The 21,625-nt window shown below is 46.6% G+C and overlaps 1 protein-coding gene across 1 annotated transcript in view; it reads right to left on the bottom strand.

The window, feature by feature from the left end:
- The window catches only part of HCFC1 (host cell factor C1), a 62,050-nt gene that overhangs the window by 17,861 nt on the left and 22,564 nt on the right, over nt 1–21,625 (bottom strand). Inside the window, exons 5-19 of the mRNA XM_082263658.1 lie at nt 20,175–20,259; nt 19,846–19,952; nt 19,583–19,762; nt 18,361–18,714; nt 18,111–18,271; nt 17,781–17,978; nt 17,360–17,584; nt 17,168–17,272; nt 16,595–16,814; nt 16,118–16,263; nt 13,272–13,410; nt 10,846–11,063; nt 5,655–7,395; nt 4,581–4,801; nt 4,066–4,489 (exon numbers count right to left, since the gene is read on the bottom strand). Coding sequence (XP_082119784.1) covers nt 4,066–4,489; nt 4,581–4,801; nt 5,655–7,395; nt 10,846–11,063; nt 13,272–13,410; nt 16,118–16,263; nt 16,595–16,814; nt 17,168–17,272; nt 17,360–17,584; nt 17,781–17,978; nt 18,111–18,271; nt 18,361–18,714; nt 19,583–19,762; nt 19,846–19,952; nt 20,175–20,259 — 4,524 coding nt within the window. The remainder of the gene's footprint in view (nt 1–4,065; nt 4,490–4,580; nt 4,802–5,654; nt 7,396–10,845; nt 11,064–13,271; nt 13,411–16,117; nt 16,264–16,594; nt 16,815–17,167; nt 17,273–17,359; nt 17,585–17,780; nt 17,979–18,110; nt 18,272–18,360; nt 18,715–19,582; nt 19,763–19,845; nt 19,953–20,174; nt 20,260–21,625) is intronic.

The raw sequence follows: 21,625 nt of genomic DNA, 5'->3' as shown, positions 1-21,625 counted from the left end.
AGAACCCCCTGGGACGAGAGAGAGAGAGAGAGAGAGAGAGAAGAGAGAGGGAGAGAGGAGACCCCTGGACGAGAGAGAGAGAACCCCCTGGGACGAGAGAGAGAGAGAGAACCCCCTGGGACGAGAGAGAGAGAGAGAACCCCCTGGGACGAGAGAGAGAGAGAGAACCCCCTGGGACGAGAGAGAGAGAGAACCCCCTGGGACGAGAGAGAGAGAGAGAACCCCTGGGACGAGAGAGAGAGAGAGAGAGAACCCCCTGGGACGAGAGAGAGAGAGAGAGAAACCCCTGGGACGAGAGAGAGAGAGAGAGAGAACCCCTGGGACGAGAGAGAGAGAGAGAGAGAACCCCCTGGGACGAGAGAGAGAGAGAGAGAGAGAGAGAGAGAGAGAGAACCCCCTGGGACGAGAGAGAGAGAGAGAGAGAGAGAGAGAGAGAGAACCCCCTGGGACGAGAGAGAGAGAGAGAGAGAGAGAGAGAGAGAGAGAGAGAGAGAGAGAGAGAGAGAGAACCCCTGGGACGAGAGAGAGAGAGAGAGAGAGAGAGAGAGAGAGAGAACCCCCTGGGACGAGAGAGAGAGAGAGAGAGAGAGAGAGAGAGAGAGAGAGAGAGAGAGAGAACCCCCTGGGACGAGAGAGAGAGAGAGAACCCCCTGGGACGAGAGAGAGAGAGAGAGAGAGAGAGAGAGAGAACCCCCTGGGACGAGAGAGAGAGAGAGGGAGAGAGAGAGAGAGAGAGAGAGAGAGAGAGAGAGAGAGAGAGAGGAGAGAGAGAGAGAGAGAGAGAGAGAGAACCCCCTGGGACGAGAGAGAGAGGGAACCCCCTGGGACGAGGAGAGAGAGAACCCCCTGGGACGAGAGAGAGAGAGAACCCCCTGGGACGAGAGAGAGAGAGAACCCCCTGGGACGAGAGAGAGAGAGAACCCCCTGGGACGAAGAGAGAGAGAGAGAGCCCCCTGGGACGAGAGAGAGAGAGAGAGAGCCCCCTGGGACGAGAGAGAGAGAGAGAGAGAGCCCCCTGGGACGAGAGAGAGAGAGAGAGAGCCCCCTGGGACGAGAGAGAGAGAGAGAGAGCCCCCTGGGACGAGAGAGAGAGAGAGAGAGCCCCCTGGGAGAGAGGAGAGAGAGAGAGAGAGCCCCCTGGGACGAGAGAGAGAGAGAGAGAGAGAGAGCCCCCTGGGACGAGAGAGAGAGAGAGAGAGAGCCCCCTGGGACGAGAGAGAGAGAGAGAGCCCCCTGGGACGAGAGAGAGAGAGAGAGAGAGAGAGAGAGAGAACCCCCTGGGACGAGAGAGAGAGAACCCCCTGGGACGAGAGAGAGAGAGAGAGAGAGAGAGAGAGAACCCCCTGGGACGAGAGAGAGAGAGAGAGAGAGAACCCCCTGGGACGAGAGAGAGAGAGAGAGAGAGAACCCCCTGGGACGAGAGAGAGAGAGAGAGAACCCCCTGGGACGAGAGAGAGAGAGAACCCCTGGGACGAGAGAGAGAGAGAGAACCCCCTGGGACGAGAGAGAGAGAGAACCCCCTGGGACGAGAGAGAGAGAGAACCCCCTGGGACGAGAGAGAGAGAGAACCCCCTGGGACGAGAGAGAGAGAGAACCCCCTGGGACGAGAGAGAGAGAGAACCCCCTGGGACGAGAGAGAGAGAGAACCCCCTGGGACGAGAGAGAGAGAGAACCCCCTGGGACGAGAGAGAGAGAGAACCCCCTGGGACGAGAGAGAGAGAGAACCCCCTGGGACGAGAGAGAGAGAGAGAGCCCCCTGGGACGAGAGAGAGAGAGAGAGAGAGAGAGAGAGAGAGAGAGAAGAGAGAGAGAGAGAACCCCCTGGGACGAGAGAGAGAGGGAACCCCTGGGACGAGAGAGAGAGAGAACCCCTGGGACGAGAGAGAGAGAGAACCCCCTGGGACGAGAGAGAGAGAGAACCCCCTGGGACGAGAGAGAGAGAGAACCCCCTGGGACGAGAGAGAGAGAGAGAGAGAGCCCCCCTGGGACGAGAGAGAGAGAGAGAGAGAGCCCCCTGGGACGAGAGAGAGAGAGAGAGAGCCCCCCTGGGACGAGAGAGAGAGAGAGAGAGCCCCTGGGACGAGAGAGAGAGAGAGAGAGCCCCCTGGGACGAGAGAGAGAGAGAGAGAGCCCCCTGGGACGAGAGAGAGAGAGAGAGAGCCCCCTGGGACGAGAGAGAGAGAGAGAGAGCCCCCTGGGACGAGAGAGAGAGAGAGAGAGAGAGCCCCCTGGGACGAGAGAGAGAGAGAGAGAGAGCCCCCTGGGACGAGAGAGAGAGAGAGAGAGAGAGAGAGAACACCCCTGGGACGAGAGAGAGAGAACCCCCTGGGACGAGAGAGAGAGAGAGAGAGAGAGAGAGAGAGAACCCCCTGGGACGAGAGAGAGAGAGAGAGAGAGAGAACCCCCTGGGACGAGAGAGAGAGAGAGAGAGAGAGAACCCCCTGGGACGAGAGAGAGAGAGAGAGAGAGAACCCCCTGGGACGAGAGAGAGAGAGAGAGAGAGAACCCCCTGGGACGAGAGAGAGAGAGAGAACCCCCTGGGACGAGAGAGAGAGAGAGAACCCCCTGGGACGAGAGAGAGAGAGAACCCCCTGGGACGAGAGAGAGAGAGAACCCCCTGGGACGAGAGAGAGAGAGAACCCCCTGGGACGAGAGAGAGAGAGAACCCCCTGGGACGAGAGAGAGAGAGAACCCCCTGGGACGAGAGAGAGAGAGAACCCCCTGGGACGAGAGAGAGAGAGAACCCCCTGGGACGAGAGAGAGAGAGAACCCCTGGGACGAGAGAGAGAGAGAGAGAGAGAGAGCCCCCTGGGACGAGAGAGAGAGAGAGAGAGCCCCCTGGGACGAGAGAGAGAGAGAGAGAGCCCCCTGGGACGAGAGAGAGAGAGAGAGAGACCCCCTGGGACGAGAGAGAGAGAGAGAGAGCCCCCTGGGACGAGAGAGAGAGAGAGAGAGAGCCCCCTGGGACGAGAGAGAGAGAGAGAGAGAGAGAGAGAGAACCCCCTGGGACGAGAGAGAGAGAGAGAGAGAGAGAGAGAGCCCCCTGGGACGAGAGAGAGAGAGAGGAGAGAGAGAACCCCCTGGGACGAGAGAGAGAGAGAGAGAGAGAGAGAGAACCCCCTGGGACGAGAGAGAGAGAACCCCCTGGGACGAGAGAGAGAGAGAGAGAGAGAACCCCCTGGGACGAGAGAGAGAGAGAGAGAGAGAACCCCCTGGGACGAGAGAGAGAGAGAGAACCCCCTGGGACGAGAGAGAGAGAGAGAACCCCTTGGGACGAGAGAGAGAGAGAGAGAACCCCCTGGGACGAGAGAGAGAGAGAGAGAACCCCCTGGGACGAGAGAGAGAGAGAACCCCCTGGGACGAGAGAGAGAGAACCCCCTGGGACGAGAGAGAGAGAACCCCCTGGGACGAGAGAGAGAGAGAGAGAGAACCCCCTGGGACGAGAGAGAGAGAGAGAGAGAGAGAGAGAGAGAGAGAGAGAGAACCCCCTGGGACGAGAGAGAGAGAGAGAACCCCCTGGGACGAGAGAGAGAGAGAGAACCCCCTGGGACGAGAGAGAGAGAGAGTAGACAGAATTTTTTCTGCCTAGTGTCCTACTACTGTAGAGAGCAGTATAACCCCATTGTTAAGAATACCAGAAGCTGTGTCCGTCAATGAATGAAAGAGAAATAGGATTTTTGTACTCACTGTAACATCCTTTTCTCCGAGTTCCCTAATGGACACATTTCATGACAGATGAGTTTAATTTTGCCACCTACAGGAACAAGACAGCAAACTCATCCAATATGGAGTATGGCCGTATCCTTCAATAAACGAAAGAGTAAACTGACGTACATTGTATTTGTATACTTTTTTGTATTTTGCGAGGTTTGTACGAAGCTCCAGGTGGCTGCCATTAGGAAGCCAAGGAGGAAAGGTCTGCTGCACTCTATAATCCAAAAGGCCTCTATCTAAAACATCAGTGCCTGTTGAACAAAATATTTCCCCATTACACACCTTTCATTTACAACTTGCTCTCTCAACACTATAAAAAAAACAAAAACGAAAAAAAAAAAAAAAACATACCCATTACTGCCTGTTGTGCAGCTTGTAAAACTGCTTGTATAGCCAATGCCTGGGCTTCTTCTGTGGCAGCAGCTTGTGCAGCAGCCTCGGCTGCGGCAGTTACTGCCAATTCTTCAGGCGTTAACCCTGTGACCATTAGGGTGGTTGTCTGACCCTCTGCCATAAGTTCTTGGGGAAGGGAAAGCTGTTCCACACCTTGCTGCTCAGCAGCAGCAGCAGCCTCTTGAACCTGGTCTGCTTCCATTACTGCTTGCAGCTGTGCTTCAGTATGCTCTGGCACTGCAGTGTCCATAGCTTGTGTTTCAGGCTCTTCAGGAGGATGGAGCATATCTGACAAGTGAGCTCCAGCTTGTTCATTGCAGGGGACAGCCTCTGAACTCTGCTGTGCATCCTCAGGGGCTGGCTCAGTCATAGATGAAATATTCTGCAAGAAAAGGAAACCAAAACAGTTTATCAAGGTTAAAACCTGTTGGCGCCTAGAGAAAGGCTACTAATATGCAATACGATTTGCTTACCGGAACAGAAGGTCCAGGCAGCGGAGTGGACTGAGTCACAGTAGTTACGGCCCTAGAAACGATAGGCTGCACTGTGTGTACCGGAGAGGAGGATGAAGCTGCCACAGCAACAATAGTCACTGGCGATGCAGCAGCTGCAGAATCGGCATTGTTGCCTGGAGCAGCTTCCTCTGTGGGGACGGTCTCCTGCTCTCCTTGGCCATTTGCGGCTGGCGGTTGTTCTACAAAACAGATAAGCATTCTATTTGCATTGGGCCACAAAAGCTATGAAACAAAAATTATGCAAGTCTTGGCAAGCAATTAAATCTTCAGACTCCTTTTATAACCACTGAGCTATGTACCCTATGCACCCTCCCATGAGTCATTCTATACACCAGGACAATATGTAGAATACTGTAAATAAAAAAGGACTAAGTCTTACTATGAAACCAATAGCTGACCATCACAAGTTTTCCCTCTATGGCCAGAATATAAAAAAAAAAAATACAACAAATGGATATGAATCAAAATGTTTAGGCAGAACTAGATATATCAGTGCTTATTAGCCAACCCCGTCGCAGAGAAAAAAAAAAAAAAAAAAAAAACGGACCTTCCATTCTCCTCAAATAGGCGGTTGGCTGAATAACAGACTTATGCCCGTTTACACCCAGCTACCTCCGGGCTGAATAAAACATACAGAAGGGGATCTGTTCCCCCTGTCTGGATGCATTAGAGCAGGGATCCTCAAACTACGGCCCTCCAGCTGTTGTGGAACTACACATCCCATGAGGCATTGTAAAACTGACATTCACAGACATGACAAGGCATGATGGGAATTGTAGTTCCTGAACAACTGGAGAGCCATAGTTTGAGGACCCCTGCATTAGAGGGTAGTTGGGTGTAGACAGCCAGTCCATTCACATACGACTGCCCATAGAGCAGGCAGCGACCGTGTCATGTCATCCGGCAGCTCCGCTCAGCAGTGAATCCCCGAACAGAACTCCTGAGCAAAAAAACAGGATTCAGCCCGTGTGAATGGAGCCCAAGACAAATCCAAATACAACAAAATCCACAAAAAATGGGACCGATCCTCACCTTGATTATCCCCCATGTTGGCTGTAACGGTGGTTGCTGTGTGGGTGGTTCCTGTTTCGTGTGTTTCACATGGTGGGTTTGAACAGACTTGTTGTGCAGGAGGTTGATTACCTCCCATGTTAGATGAAGACGTGGTTGCTGTATTGGTAGTATTAGTTTCATGAGTTTCACAAGGTGGGTTGGAACACACCCTCTGCTCTAAAGTGTTGGGTGTTGCAGATGTCTGGCCAGCTTCACTGGAGGACTGCTGGGAACTTTCACCCTGTTGCGCTGCGATATTTGAACTACTTGTGGTCGCAGTGTTGGTTGTACCAGTTTCATGAGTCTCACATGGTGGGTTAGAACATGATGGATTTACAACTTGATTGCCTTCTGACACAGTCATGGTAGTATGAGTGGAACTTGCTTGATGGGTCTCACAAGAGTCCCCTTCGGATCTCTGTCCATTCTCAGATGGACCAGAGTGGATATTGGACCTGGCTGTAGTTGCCGTTTGAGTAGTGCCGGTGATTAAAGTTTCACACGGAGATTTAGTGCACACGGGCTGCCTTTGTGCAGGGGTGGATGGTTCGACTTCTTTGCTAGTGCCGGACTTATTTTCTACCTCTAAAAGGCGTTTTGAATCAGAGCTGAACTCTGTATTTACAGACATGGTCGTTTTTGTGGAAACGGTTTGATGGGTCTCACATGGGGCATTGTTTTGTCTTGCAGTGGTTGGCGTGTGGGTAGTGCTAGTTTCATGCGATTCTGATTGAGGATTAGAGGACCCCTGCGCAGCACTGCCTGGCTGTTCTGTTGCCAGATTAGATCTTGCCACAGTTGGCGTATTGGTTGTGGAAGTTTCGTGCATTTCACAAGGCGGATTGCTGCAAAACTGCTGTACCTTTTCAGACTGCCCACTGGTAATGCTAGCAGGCACAGACATAACTGTACGTGTGGATATAGTTTGTAATGTTTCACAGGGTGGATTTACTGGCCTTTGCAAGTTCTCGTGTTGCTCATTGGCAAGGTTACCTCTGGCTGTGGTGCAAGTTGGAGTTGTGCCAGTATCGTGTGTCTCACATGGCGGATTGGAACATACTCTAACATTTCCGGTCTGCTCACTACCAATATTTGCATTTGCAGTTGTTGAGGTCTGTGTAGTTCCAGTATCATGGGTCTCACACGGAGGGTTTGAGCACACTCTCACTACTGTGCCAGGCTGCTCACTGCAGATATTTGACATTGCGGTGGTTGATGTTTGTGTGGTTCCAGTTTCGTGGGTCTCGCAGGGAGGGTTTGAGCAAACTCTTGTTATGGAACCATTCTGACCAATATTTGACATTGCAGTCGTTGCAGTCTGTGTAGTTCCAGTCTCATGAGTTTCACATGGAGGATTAGAGCAAACTCTGACCACGTTACCATTCGCCTGACCCAAGGCTGTGGCTACAAAGGTTCCAGGTTCCTGTCCTTCGCACACAAACTGAAGCGTTCCTCCAGGCTGCTGAACAAGATTTACAAGGGTGGTGGTGGGTGTATTTGTGGTTCCTGTCTCGTGAGTCTCACAAGGAGGATTGGAACATACAAGGGTTACTGTTCCTGGAGGCTGATCTCCTTGGCCAGAATCGGCTATAGTAACAGTCGCTGTGGGTTGATCTGAAGTTGGTGAAGCCAAAATGGAGACAGGAAGGTCATGGACTGGCTGAGCCTCCACACCACTGGGAGTTGTGATTAATGTCACTTGTGTGGGCTGTGATATTGGCTAAGGAAAAAAAAAAAAAAAAAAGTGTAAACTGTAACCAAAATACATGGCATATAGGTCTGATACAAACAGCATAATGCACTACATAGAAAGCATGACTGATCCCCTGCAGGCTGAGGAAATACTGCAGACTACTATTAAAATAATTTTTCCGCATTATTTGGATTCCAGCTACTTAACTGCAAAGAGAAAGATGGTCATGTCTCACATATGATGGCCAAAAATAAGAGACTCGGCATTTCTCTACATTTCATGTTACAGCCTTATTCCAAAATTGTAGAATTTTGAGGAAAATAATGAAATTAATCCAATACAATACCACAGAATGGCAACATGACGTTTGTTTGAAATCTTTGGGAAAAAAAAAAATTCCATGTACATTAGGTATTCACAGCCTTTGCTCAATACTTCGTTGAAGCCCCTTTAAGCACTAATTACAGCCTCAGTCTTTTTGAGTGAGTATGATGATACAAGCTTGGCACGCCTATTTGTGGGCAGTTTCTCCCATTCTTCTTTGCAGGACCTCTCTAGCTCCATCAGGTTGGATGGGGAGTGTCCGTGCACAGCCATTTTCAGATCTCTCCAGGAGATGTTCAACCTGGTTCAAGTGTGGGCCACTCAAGGACATTCACAGAGTTGCCCAGTAGCCAATCCTTTAACTTGGCTGTGTGCTTTGGGTTGTTGTCCTGTTGGAAGATGAACCTTTGCCCCAGTCTGAGGTCCAGAGTGCTCAAGGAGCAGGTTATCAAGGATGTCTCTGTACATTGCTGCATTCATCCTTCCCTTGATCCGGACTAATCTTGCAGTTTCTGCCGCTGAAAAACATCCCCACAGCATGAAACTGCCACCACCATGCTTCACTGTAGGGAAAGATTAAGCAAGGTGATGAGCGGTGCCTGGTTTCCTCCAGATATGACATTTACCATTCAGGCCAAAGAGTGCAGTTCTTGTTTCATCAGACCAGAGAATTGCGTTTCTCAGTCGAATGCCTCGTACACACGCAACGATTATCGTCCGACTTTTGTCCAGAGTTGTGTTTTGTTGGTTGGAATGTGCCTAGACTGCACACGAATTTTCTCGGCCAACAAAAATCTACTTCAGATATGATGTCATGTGCTGGTTTACTTTCCGTGTGTTTTTTCTTCTCTGAGCATGCCCAGTCTTGCTCAGCAGATTTTTGTCTGCCAAAATGTGTACTGACTGACGGAAAATCGGCCATTGTGTTGACGGCCAACAAAAATTTTATAGCCTGCACACCAGATTTTTTTTCAGCCAAAAAGTCGGAGTCGGTTGTCGGAAGCATCATACTAACAAGCCGAAAATCGGCCGATCGGACGTTGGCCGAAAATTGCCGGCCAATAATCGATGCATGTGTACGAGGCATTAGAGTCCTTAAGGTGCCTTTTTTTTTTGCAATCTCCAGGCCTGATGTCAATTGCCTTTTACTGAGTGGCTTCTGTCTGGCCACTCTACCATACAGGCCCAAATTGGTAGAGTGCTGCAGAAGTGGTTCTTCTGGAAGGTTCTCCTCTCTTCACAGAGAAACACTAGAGCTCTGTCAGAGTGATCGGGTTCTTGGTCACCTGACTAAGGCCCTTCTCCCCCGATAAAGTTTGGCCGAGCGGTCTGCTCTAGGAAGAGTCCTGGTGGTTCGAAACTTCTTCCATTTACAGATGGAGGCCACTGTGCTCATTGGAACGTTCAATGCTGCAGAAATCTTTATCCATCCCCAGATCTGTGCCTCATAACAATCCTGTCTCAGAGGTCTACGGACAATTCCTTGGACTTCATGGCTTGGTTGGTGCTCTGACATGCACTGTTAACTGTGGGACCTTATATAGACTGGTGTGTGCCTTTTCAAATCATGTTTACCACAGGCGGACTCCAATCAAGTTGTAGAAACATTTCAAGGATAATCAGTGGAAAAAAGGATGCACCTGAGCTAAATTGAGTGTCATGGCAAAGGCTGTGAATATATTTATGTACATGTGATTTTTTTCTTTTATATTTAATAAATTTGCCTTTCAAACAATTTCAAGATTTTAACCAGTTCTGGACCGGAAGGATTTGCCCCCTTAATGACCGAGCCATTTTTTTTGCAATTCGGCACTGCGTTACTTTAACGGAAAATTGTGCAGTCGTGCGACACTAACAAAATACTTTTGTTTTTCCCTCACAAATAGAGCTTTTTGGTGGTATTTCATCACCTCTGGGATTTTTATTTCTTGCACTATAAACAAAACAAAAAAAAAAAAAAAAAAAAAAACACAATTCCAGGGAAAAAAAATTAAAATATTTTTTCACATTCTGCTATATAAAATATTCTCTCCCCCTCCCCAAAAAAATAAATTAAAACTCATCCTTCAATTTGTATTCTGCTACATACTTTTGGTAAAAAAATAAAAACGTTATCGCATCTACAAGCTAGGGGAAAGATTTGTCACATTTTTTATTTTTTACTAGTAATGGCGGTGATCTGCAATTTTTAGCAGGACTGGGACATTGTGGTGGACAGATTGGATCCCTGACATTCCTGGGGGGGACCAGTGACATTACTACAGTAATCAGTGCTAAAAATATGCACTGTTACTGTAATAATGACATTGGCAGGGAAGGGGTTAACCTAGGGGTGATCAAACGGTTAGGTGAACATAGGGGAGTGTTTTACTAACTGTATGGGGGATGGGCTTTTGAAATGATCAGAGAGACATGTAATCCTATATAGCAGGATCACAGGCGCTCTTGATCATTTCAGAGAGAACAACGGTCGGCTGTATTTACAACAGCTGACCGTCGTCCTCTCTCAGCGGGGAACGATCGCGGGTGCCCGGCAGCAATCACAGCAGCCGGCCCAGTGCATCGGCATCCGCCGCCTAGTGGCCCCCAGCACCACGCGCGTGACCGACGTAGCGCTGCGTTGTTTCGCAGCTGGTGGAAGGCAACTGGTTAAACTTTTCACATCATTATGGGGTATAGTTGGTACAATTTTGTGTAAAGTAATTGAATCCATTTTGGAATATGGCTGTAACAATGTGGAAAAAGTGAAGCACTGTGAATACTTTCCGGACGCACTGTATATGCAATTAAATTGGGTGTTTAAGGCTAGGTTCTCCTTTATGCTTTTTAGTATTTTCAGTTTTGCAGAAACGCATTATAATCCATTTAACATGATTTCTGATAGGTCACGCTCATATCTGTGTGATTTCAACCGCTGCATTTGTTTTGGAAAGGGTCAGGGACTTTTGACCAAGTATGTTGCATTTTTGGTTCTATAGGCTTTACTGGAAATGCAAACACACAATGTGCTTGCATTCCCGCTTGTTTCTGCCAAAAACACAAAATGCACCAGGAAAATCCTCAACTGCAACCTGCATAACTGTAAACCTAGCCTAACAGCTTGTCTAGTGCAAATCTTTTCTTTAAATAGTAGTCTGACAAATCTACACTTACCTGCATAGTAATTGTGGGAGTGCTCAGTCCTGAAGCAGCAGTAAGAGAGGTTTGTGCGGCAGACATGGTAATGGCACCAGGATTGATGACTTGACTGGAGAGGGTGGCTATGGTACCCAAGGTATTAATTGGAGTCGCAAGTGAAGCCGTGTTGTGTACACCACCTCCGGCAAGACTTGTGGAAACTGTACCAGTGACTGTGCCAAGAGTTGTCACTCCTAAGTGCAAAGGAAAAAATAAATGACAATTTAACAATTTATATATAAATACATACACCCTCCTCCTGCTTGCTCATTACATTATGCTTCCAACCTTTGCAGCACTAACCACTTGTAGAGAATAGAGGAATAAGAGCCGCACTCCAATCTTCCAACAGTATTGGATGCAATTGTGCTTTCTTTTTGGTGCAGGCACCATGACTGCTGCTATACTGTTGATACTTGATTAAAAGTAGAGAAGTTGGAAGACTGGATATCGAGTGCGGCTCTTATCTATTCTATAAAATGGTGAGCCAGCAATCTGTTTATCTTTGTACAGGTTAGATAACAGGTCTGGAGCAGTGCTCTAGGCTTGGGGGTTGTTTCAAGCACTAACCAGTGGTTGTGGTCTATTGTTCCCTCTCACAAGGGAAGTCTATAGCCTGCCTTACGTGACTCGAATTTCAGCTAATTCTTGCCAATTTGGCCCTGTAGGCACCACTCAACTTGGCAAAAGTTTTTTTTTTTTTTTTTTTTTTTTTTTAAAAAAAGACTGTCGAAGGAGTCAGGGTAAAAATTGGCAGCATAACTGCATGTAACTTTCATAATAGCCAGCAGAGGAGATTCCATTCATCCATTCAGGCTGAATGACAGAAACCAATATGTGTATGGCTAGCCTATGGGTCTGCAAGCACTCAAATGCAGCACTTATGAAGCCAATATCAATAAATAAGAGATGGCAGTTGCACTGTGACAAAGAAAATGCTGCCTTCTCTTTTAATCCTGAGCTACACAACGGACCCTAATGGTCCCTCAACACCCCCACCACACAGCTGACTGTTCCTCAGTAGGGGGGACTATCCACGTCCCGGACCTTTCAAATGAGCCTCATCTGATTTATGCTTGCAAGTTGCAAAATTTTTTTCTTCAAATATATTAAAAGTTATTCCTAAAAAAAACTGAGTACCTACAGCAGAGAGGGAGTATTCCCCCTGTGACTGCCTATAGGCGTAGCCAGCCTCTTTCTGCCTAGTGTCCTACTTCTGTGGGGGGCCGTATAACCCAATGTTTAGTACCAGGAGTCAATGAACGAGAAAAAAAAAAAAAAAAAGGGTCCTGGCCCATTTCGGTGCAAGTGCAATTTCAGCCATACATCGCATGTGATCTGCACAGCAATGCGGTGCGAATCACATGCGATGTCTGGCATCGCACTATTGTGAACCAGCACTTACACTTAGAGGCACTTGCTCTTTTCTCTGTTCCCATCAGTTTAACGTTAACTGTGAGCTCTGTTGCTAAAATTATTGCTCTCACTCCATTGTTTGCAGCGATAGCTCACGTGTAGTGCAATCTTGGTTTACATACGCTTGTGCACCCCTGGGTATGCATGGGGGAATGGCATTACATTTAATTTATGTTTTTTTAAAACTTTATATCTAAAGCGGAACGAAACCCTCCCGTCATTTTCAGCCAAGGAAGCTGCCATCTTAGCTTCTGTTTGATCTGCAACTGCCACGGTTCTGAACATGTGAACAGTTATGACACATGCCATTTTAAACCATCAACAAGCAAATGTGAAAGTAAACCATCCTGGCATGTCGGGAGTGTTTTTTTTTTTTTAAAAAACGTTAAATGAATGGCTTTAGACTTCGTTTTACACACGCTGTCCGTTTTTCATCCATCTGTTGACGGATGAAAGACAGACATCACTGCAACTATGGAAAAACAGATGTACATGGATTCGCATCTTTCATCAGTTTTTGCGTTGGTAGTGGATGTAAAAAAAATAAATAAATAAAAAGATGAAAACCAGATGAGCACTGATGAATGTGAAGTAATGAAATTAATGACTGATTCACGTGTGAAAGGGGCCTATTGCCATCGCAAGGGGTTAAACCCTCATGTGATGGTACTGGGCAGGTGACAGGTACTCTCCATGGAGACATGGGGTGGAAGTCACACCACCTCCAATGTAAGAGCAATCAGTGACTATACAGCCAACAGATCACTTTACAGCACGGAACCAGCTGAGAAAAACAAGCACAAGCGGATGGCTGCCATTGCCGTCATTAGCTTGTGCATAACTCTACAACAGGGCAATAAGTCATATGCATTCATTGACAAAGCACAACACTGCCACCGAAACAATTTTTTTTAACAATCTAAAATTCTTACGTAATCTGTCCTTGGGGATCTACACCACCATCATTTTTTGCATAAACCACTTACCTGTGGTCCCTTTCACCACGAGAGTAGTGACTGTTGGTTTAACTGAAGAAACAGTCACAGGAGTGACTAGTCTCATCCCACCCATGGGAACAGTTCGGAGTATTGTACCAGGTTGGCCAGGAGCACCTTTTAACACCACCTATTGAAAGAAGATTAAAAAATTAATTAAAAAAAAATAGTTTTGTCTTAGCGTAAAATCCTTTTCTCTGATGTTCATGGACGGACACAGCTCCATATCTTCTTTGACCCGTGGGTTATGCTGCTCTCCATAGGAGTAGGACACTAGGCTGAAAAAAAAAATAGACTACACCCACAGGGCAGTTCTAGGGGGTATACTCCCACTTCCTGCTATAGGACTTCAGTTTTTTGTGTCAGAAGAAAACATAACCCAACTCAACAGAGGGGGGTGGGTGCTGTGTTCTTCAATGAACATCAGAGAAAATAATTAAGAGAAGCCAAAAATCCAGTTCTTTCGTTCATTGACGGACACAGCTCCTTATCTTTTTAACCCTAGGGACATCCCAAAGCAGTTTAACATGAGGGGTTGCCGATATTTTGGTCATCGCGTATCGGTATCAGCCGATATATTTTCGTACATTTAAAAAAAAAATTTTTCTCTTTGACAGGTACTCTTGTGGAGGGATCATAAACCCAGCATAAACCAATTTCCCAAAAGGGCTAAACGTAGCCAACCAGATAAACCAGGAGCTCAACCAAGAAAAACTGGAGCTCACCTACCCAAGAAAAATATACCCTCAAGAGGCAGGGGGCTCTGCTACAGAAAAAATACTTTGCGGCCAAAAGCAGCATCTACAGATGTGAGTACATCCACCTTGTAAAACTTTGTGAGTGTGTGCACAGATGACCAGGTAGCCGCCTTGCAAACCTGGACCACTGATGCCTGAGGATGGAAGGCCCAGGAGACACTAAGCGCCCTCATAGAATGCGCCTCAACAGGGAAAGGAAGAACCTGGCCCTTTGTAGAATATGCCTGCACCACCGTCTGCCTGATCAACCTTGAAATTGACGCAGCAGATGCAGCCTGCCCCTTAGGAGACCCATCCGCAAGGACAAACAAGGAATCCGATTTCCAAATCGACTCAGTCACCGCCAGGTACACCCAGATTGCCCAAAACACAACCAGGGATTGTTAGGCAATCTCTCTAGGATGCTTAGGACACAAGGAAGGCAACGCAATGTCTTCATTTAAATGGAAACCAGAGATGACCTTAAGAAGGAACGACTGGCAGGGACGTAGCACCACTTTGTCCCTGTGAACCACCAAGTAAGGTGAACAGGACAATGCAGCCAACTCGGACACCCTTGTCCTGCCGTTTGTGAGCGGAGAAGGACCACGCTTGCGAAGAGGCTCTTTGTTCTTGGTGACCTGTAAAAGCAGGGTACTCTTGGCACCCGTAAGACCTTTAATGATCTCTTCCATAGAAGCTCCAAACAGGTGGTCTCCTACAAAGGGGAGATCGGTCAGCACCCTTTTGGAAGCCCGGTCCACAGACCAGCATTTCAGCCAAATCATATGGCAAAGAGTCACAGCTGTCAGACACTCTGCAGGCTAAGGGGCCGCATCCAGAGAGGCATCACATATATACTGTAACCCCTGTACCAACTGGTCCGTCAGCTCAGGAGGATGCTGACCCCCTTTCAATGGTGGCACAGAAGCTTTGCCAATTCCATTAAGGTCTGGGAGACCAAGGTTATTGCAAACACCGGCCTCAAAATTGAACAGTTCATGGTAAAAAAGGTATCAGACCAGAGACTCCGCTCTCTTGTCCACCGGGTCTTTAAGGACGGAGAGTCCTCCACCAACAGTATAACACCGGCGGAATTGTCAGTTTTTTTTTTTTTTTAATGGACTCTTCAAAACGATACCTTCTAGGGAAACGCTCAGGTATGCCGACCATGCGTTTTGGGGAACCCCACTGACTTGCGACAATATGGTCGAAATAGGTGGGAAAGAGGAATACCTTAGTCACCTTGGATAGTCTGCGGGTACCAAATTCCACCGGCACAGCATTAGTTGAGTCTTCCAACTTGAAAGTTTCCTGCACTAATACAATCAGTGCCTCCACAAGTGCCTTTTCATGCATGGCTGTAGCGGAAGAGGATTCATCCTCACTGTCAGAGCACTCAAGGTACATGGACGCAGACCCAGTAGACTCGTGTCCGCGGCGGCCAAATCAACCTGAATCTGAGGAGACAGACGATGCAGATGAAGGCGGGGGATGCTTTTTTGCCAGGCCTTGTTTGAAGGGCCTTATCAACTTTTGACACCAGTGACTGCAGGACCGCCGTCATGGCCGCTAGGGCGGACTGAAACCCAGAGGGTCCCGCAGCTTCCGAGAGTGGAGAGAGACACACTACCTCTGGCCCGCTAGTGGGACTAGGTCACGGCCAACCTAGCGCAGAGTTGTGGTCGGTCTGGCTGGCCAGACTGGGAAGACCGTAAGGATCTAGAATATCCAGTGCGTCGCCCAGTCCAGCAGTTGATTGTAATTCTCACTGGAACAGACTTGATTGTAGTTCAGAAAGAAAAAAAAAAAGAAAAAAAAAAAATGACAGGACCAGAGATCCCATCAAGGAACTAGGTCCTTACTCCTGAACAGGCAGAAAAAAAACTGAAGTCCTATAGCAGAAAGGAAGTGGGAGTATACCCCCTAGGACTGCCCTATGGGTGTAGTCTATTTTCTACTGCCTAGTGTCCTACTCTTATGGAGAGCAGCATAACCCAAGGGTCAAAGAAGATATGGAGCGGTGTCCGTCAACGAACGAAAGAGAAAAATAGGATTTTTGTACTTACTATAAACTTCTCTGCCAGTGTGCCTACATACCTGTGTTAACCCCTGCTGACCATGGCTTGCTGTGAGCTTGGGAACCGCAGTTATTATTTTGGCTGGTGTTCCTGTGCCTGAAGTTACCATTTTAGTTGTGAAGATAGTAATTGGTGACTTCATCCCTGCAGTACTTGTAACACCTGCTATAAGAAACACCGAAGCATGTCAACATGTAATTAAAACAAAATTATACATGTCTAATACAAGCTCTACAACTGCAAAGAAATGCCTTGCAGAACAGCCAAATCTTTATAGATCTCTTTATGATCAAAACAAAAAGATCAAACCGATTTAATACTGGCAAAAAAAACAAAAAAACAGACTAATTAAAAAATGAAGCCAAGGGGCCCCTATGCCGTTGCACCCATTTGCTACTTCTATTATGGGCAGCAAAGCAAATCCTTTACTTTTTTCCCCTGTAAGTTATGAAATCTATATAAATTTGTGCTCTGCATTACAAGGAAAGGGTAGTACCTGTAGCCCCTGCCTGAGTGATGATGGCAGACATGGGAATAGTTTTGATAATGGTGGTGGTCCCTGGCTTGGTGGTATTTGGAGACACGCTGCTGATGCCTAGAATGGTAGGCTTGGTTCCCGTGCCTCCTGCCTGCGTTGTGGTGATTATAGTTGTAGGTTTACCGTCTGCTGAAGTCACCAACTTCAGTATTGTTCCAGCAGGAAGAGGTCCCTTGGTCTGCACATGGATAAAGGAAACAGATTATGATCAAGTACAAAAAGCTATATGGCTTATAGTTCTACCATAAAATTCCTAATTAAAAAAGCATAAAAATTAAAAAAGGAACCTGTACCAAGAGAAATATACAGTAATGTCTTTCTCAAAATGCCATTTACCTGGCAATCCTGACCAGATCAGACACTGAACAGCAATTAAAAGCTTCTATTCTACTTATTTTTCTCCAGGTCAGACTAGCATTGACGCCACAAGCCTGACAACCAGGCAATTCGCATTTCAGTAAGTCAGCAATAGGAAGCACGCATTTCTTAAGTTGTCAATATGCTCTTCCTCAAATGAATCTCTCTATTCACCTGTATGATCTGTGTTAGGGGCCCTGAAGAAGCCTGTCCGGTTATTGCAGATGTCTGTACTGGCTTAGTCTGTACAACAGACACCATTTTACCGAGATTTGAAATCTGAAAAAAGCACAAATTGTAAGAACAAGCAGCAGCCAACAGCAATGAACAGCCAGTAAACCCCTAAAAGCTAGAGGGGCGACTTACCAAATGGCCTCCACCAGGGACAGAAATTGGACTTTTCACCAGTGTGATGGTCTTCGTGACGCCTCCAACTACTGTGGTTACAACCTGGGCTTGTTGGGCAACGGTGACAGTTCCAGATTTATGCACAGTGATAATAGGACGAGTAGGTGTGTTGGCAGCAGACGACACTGAAGTGCCCACTTGCGCTGCAGCAGTTTTTAGCATGCGTGTGGCTGGGTTACTGACCTGCAAAACAGAAAAGAAAGCATGAAGCAAAATCTGCAATTCTTGCACCTTAAAAATTCTGTAAGCCTAACATCTGTTTAGAAGACCAAAAAATAAAAATCAAACCATGCTATCAAGCGCAGGATTCCAAAAAATCCAGGAAATTTTACACTCCTGCTCTGTAAACCCACAAGCAAAACAAAGTCTAGATCCCTACCATTATTGGAGAGGTTGCCATTTTCACAGATGTGGGAAGAGTGGTAGTAGCGGATGACATAGCAACAGATTTCATCAAGCTGGCTCCAGCAGGCACACTCAGTACTGTGGGTGCAGAGGAAGGAGGGATCTTCTGTGTAGCAGCAGCAGCTGCAGCAAGAGCAGCCATGCCACTCATTGGCTGACTGCTGCCAATAGCCTGCAAGGCAGATACCACTCAATCAAAATACACCTATGTAGGAAAAGATTTAACCGACGATGTACAGAGCTCTCAGTTTAAAGGGGAGCTGCTTGATGGGAATTAATTGACGGCAAAATAAAAAATACTTACAGTGCCTTGAGTGCTTTGGGCAGGCACTACCATGCGCACACCAGGAGGAAGCGAGGTAACAGTAACTGGAGATTTTCCAATTTGTGTAGCTGGCCGAACTGTAACAAGTGGCGAGCTTACTGCAGACTGAGGTGCTTGAACTTTCAGGACAGCTGGGACAGCTGAAAGAAATTGGCATTTGGTCAAAAAACTCAAATCAGATGCAGAGAAAAGATGAAAAAAAAAACTACTAACTCCTCAGGGGGAGAACACATACTTTGTGGACGCGCAGCAGCAGCAATTGGACTCCCAGGGATCGAAGGCAAGACCTGTATAGTGGCTGTTGTTGGAGGCACAGAAGCTGCCTGTGGAACCAGAGTGATGCCTGTGTGGGCAACAGGTTGGACTGCAGGAGCAGCTGCTGCAGGAGCTGGGCTCTTGGGCGGATTCACTGGCACAGACGGAACGGGATTGGCTGGAGACATGGCTGCAGCAGCAGCAGGTATATCATACTTCTGAAGTTGCAACAAATAACTGTCTGCGGTGGACACTGATCCCCAGCTCACCTCCAGAGAATTGGTATTTGCTCTGACTAGCTGAACACGTGCAGGTGCTGGTGGTTTTTCTGTAACAAAAAAATAAAAAATGCATTAGGGACCACAAGACTCTTAAATTGATTATCACTTATGTCGGGGACCGCAAAAGGCAAGATTGGCCAACAATATCCCCTTATGTACATATAACTATGTATTGCAATACCACCCTGCCAGATATTCAGTTTTGACAGCATAAGTTTAGTTTATTGACAACTACTTCGAATGGGAAAGGGGACGTCATGTTATGAGGTTTCAGGGGCCTTAATTGCAGCCACTGACATAAAAAGCACCAAGATTTAATATTCAGTAGCTGTAATACTACAGAAGACAAAGACTGCAGAATTTATGGAAGCAATGGTTAACCTGCAGGCATGCTGCAAATGCTGTAGGAAACAGACTGGGAACTGGCATTTAGGGCTGCATGTCCTGCACCAAAGGCCCCAGGGCTTTAAGCATTGGCTGACCACCCAAGCATACTTTAAGATATCGTTAACTTAGTGCACATTAGGGAATAAATGGAACCACAATGAAGGACCCTGGGTTAAAGTAGTAACCATTTTATTTTATTACAAAACGTACATATGAACATAGTTTCTACATGCTCTATTTGTAATGGCCAAATAGAAAAATAATTTTAAAAAAATGGCCTGACATTTAACACCACCAGTAAATTAAACACATCTGTCCTGCTACCATACACCGTGCTTCCTGGGCATCATATCCTAATTTCCCAACAGATAAATGGTGCTTTTTAACATCCCATATGCTGATAGAAAATCAAATCAGCCAAGTTAAAGCACAGCATTCATATTTTTCACTTGCCCTAGTATCCACATATACCATCACCCGCTACCCACCTTGCCCCAGTATCCACATATACCATCACCCGCTACCCACCTGTTTCCAGGTACCACAGGTCCTTGCAGCACACTTGGTTGTTCCAGGCCTTTCGGTAGCCATCGCGACCACTCCAAATGTACAAACGTGTATTGATTGCCACAGCACAGTGGCCAGCACGAGCCCGTGGAATATTATCTTCCAGGGTATCCATGACAATATGTTCCCAAGCCATGGAGTCTGCAAATTAAAGTAAATCAAGTCAGCACAAACATCTAGTAACCAGCCATATTTTCTAATCTTTAAAATACGACACCACTTACCAAGGTTAAGACAAGCCAGGGTGTTTGTACATTTCCATTCCTTCTCATGGGTGGCTACTTTAACATCATCCATTACCAAGGGCACCCAGCCTCCAAAGACATACATTCTAAAAAGTGTGGAAAAAAAACAAAACACACCCCACAAACGTTAAGATAATATATATATATATATATATATATATATATATATATATATATATATATATATATATATATATATATATATATATATATATATATATATATATATATATATATAAAAAAGTAAAAATAAATTTACACACACTTTTTAAGATCAGTGATAATGGGTAAAAGAAAAAAGGGCTTACTTGTTGCTTATGGTTGTGGCAGAATGAAGACTTCTAGGAAGAGGCGCAACACCATTCAGACTAGGCTTACTCCAGGTCAGCGAGTCTAATTAAAAAATATGTACATGCCTTAGATAAGATCTCTGTACACCAGAAAGGTAATCATTCAGAAAGTGTGAATGCAGGTAATAAGTGGTTTATGATTCCATTGCAGACCCTGGTGGTTAAAAAACAGTTGCCTGGCTGGCATGCAGGTCTAATGGTTTCAATCCATTCAAAAATCGCTGACATGAACCATGCGGACAGGACACTCTGCATTTGGTCCAAAATCACTCGCTGAATGCTTCTTCCAAATCGAATCAAGCAATAAAGATAAAAACAGCCAGGCAGATATTTTTTAGAGTGTGGTTAGCAATGGTAGATTAAAACCATTGCCATTCGTACAGATTTTTCTGAAGATGCAGGTGTTTGGGCTTTCATCCTGATTAGTGTCAATGACTTTGATACAATTTACCTATCTGGAGTCCCAACTTTACTGGCTGCATGCTTTCCCCATTTCACAAATGCAAGTCTAATTTGCTCCTGACAAACTCCCTTTAAAGCGGAACGTAACACTTCTGGATCAAACTTCTAGTTCTAGATCAAAATGTGGAAAACTCAGAACTGTGAATGCTGGGTATGCGAGACATAAGTTGGGCTGGATACCACAGAGAAGCAATAAATCGTTTAAAATGCCACCTAAATCCATGACTGGTAAAAACCCTTGCTTTTTGTCCCCAAGACAGTGGTAGCCAAGAAAGTAGTGAGGAGAGGTATGGTCCATGATGGGGGACCAAAGAACCACACAGAAAATTCCCATCTCAGCTTAAAAACACACAGAAAAAATGAATCCCCCCCCAAGAAAAATCTATTACATTATTCTGATTATGACACTGGCACTCACTCAACCCAAGAACAATACAGTTGCTTAGAATGGTATAGGTATAGGACAGTGAGCACATTCAATATTACTATGTAGCTTGCAATGGTGGCACCCGAGCAGGCTCACTTCAAAGCCGCTGCTCTGCATGTCCATTTACACACACAGCTGCAGCTCTGTCCTGCCCTCTCTCCTCATTGGCTCCCTGGATGTGAAAGACAGCAGCGGGAGCCAATGGCTCCTACGTCGGTTTTAGCCAATGAGGGAGAGTCCGGAGAGCCGAGGCTCTCATCCACATCACCGGAGGAAGAAAAAAAATGGTATGTAAAAGCATTTTTGGCTAGGGTACAACAGTTCTAGACCATACAAGTTTTAATTGCTGTCACTTTTCTCACTGGGAATATTCACCCCCATTTTTGTCCTGATGTCTATAAGCAAAAATGGGGAGGGGGACTCCAAATACTTTAAGCATCAGAGCAGCCTCTAATGGGAAACCTGTTCCTTTGACTACTCTCTGAAAAGGAAATTCTCACTTTGAAGAAATTTCATTTCC

This window comes from Pelophylax lessonae (genome assembly GCF_965119305.1).
Source record: "Pelophylax lessonae genome assembly, chromosome: 7".
In the NCBI taxonomy this organism is placed as follows: domain Eukaryota; kingdom Metazoa; phylum Chordata; class Amphibia; order Anura; family Ranidae; genus Pelophylax; species Pelophylax lessonae.
The sequence above is the reverse complement of the archived record's forward strand: the minus strand, read 5'-3'. Positions and strand labels throughout refer to the sequence as shown.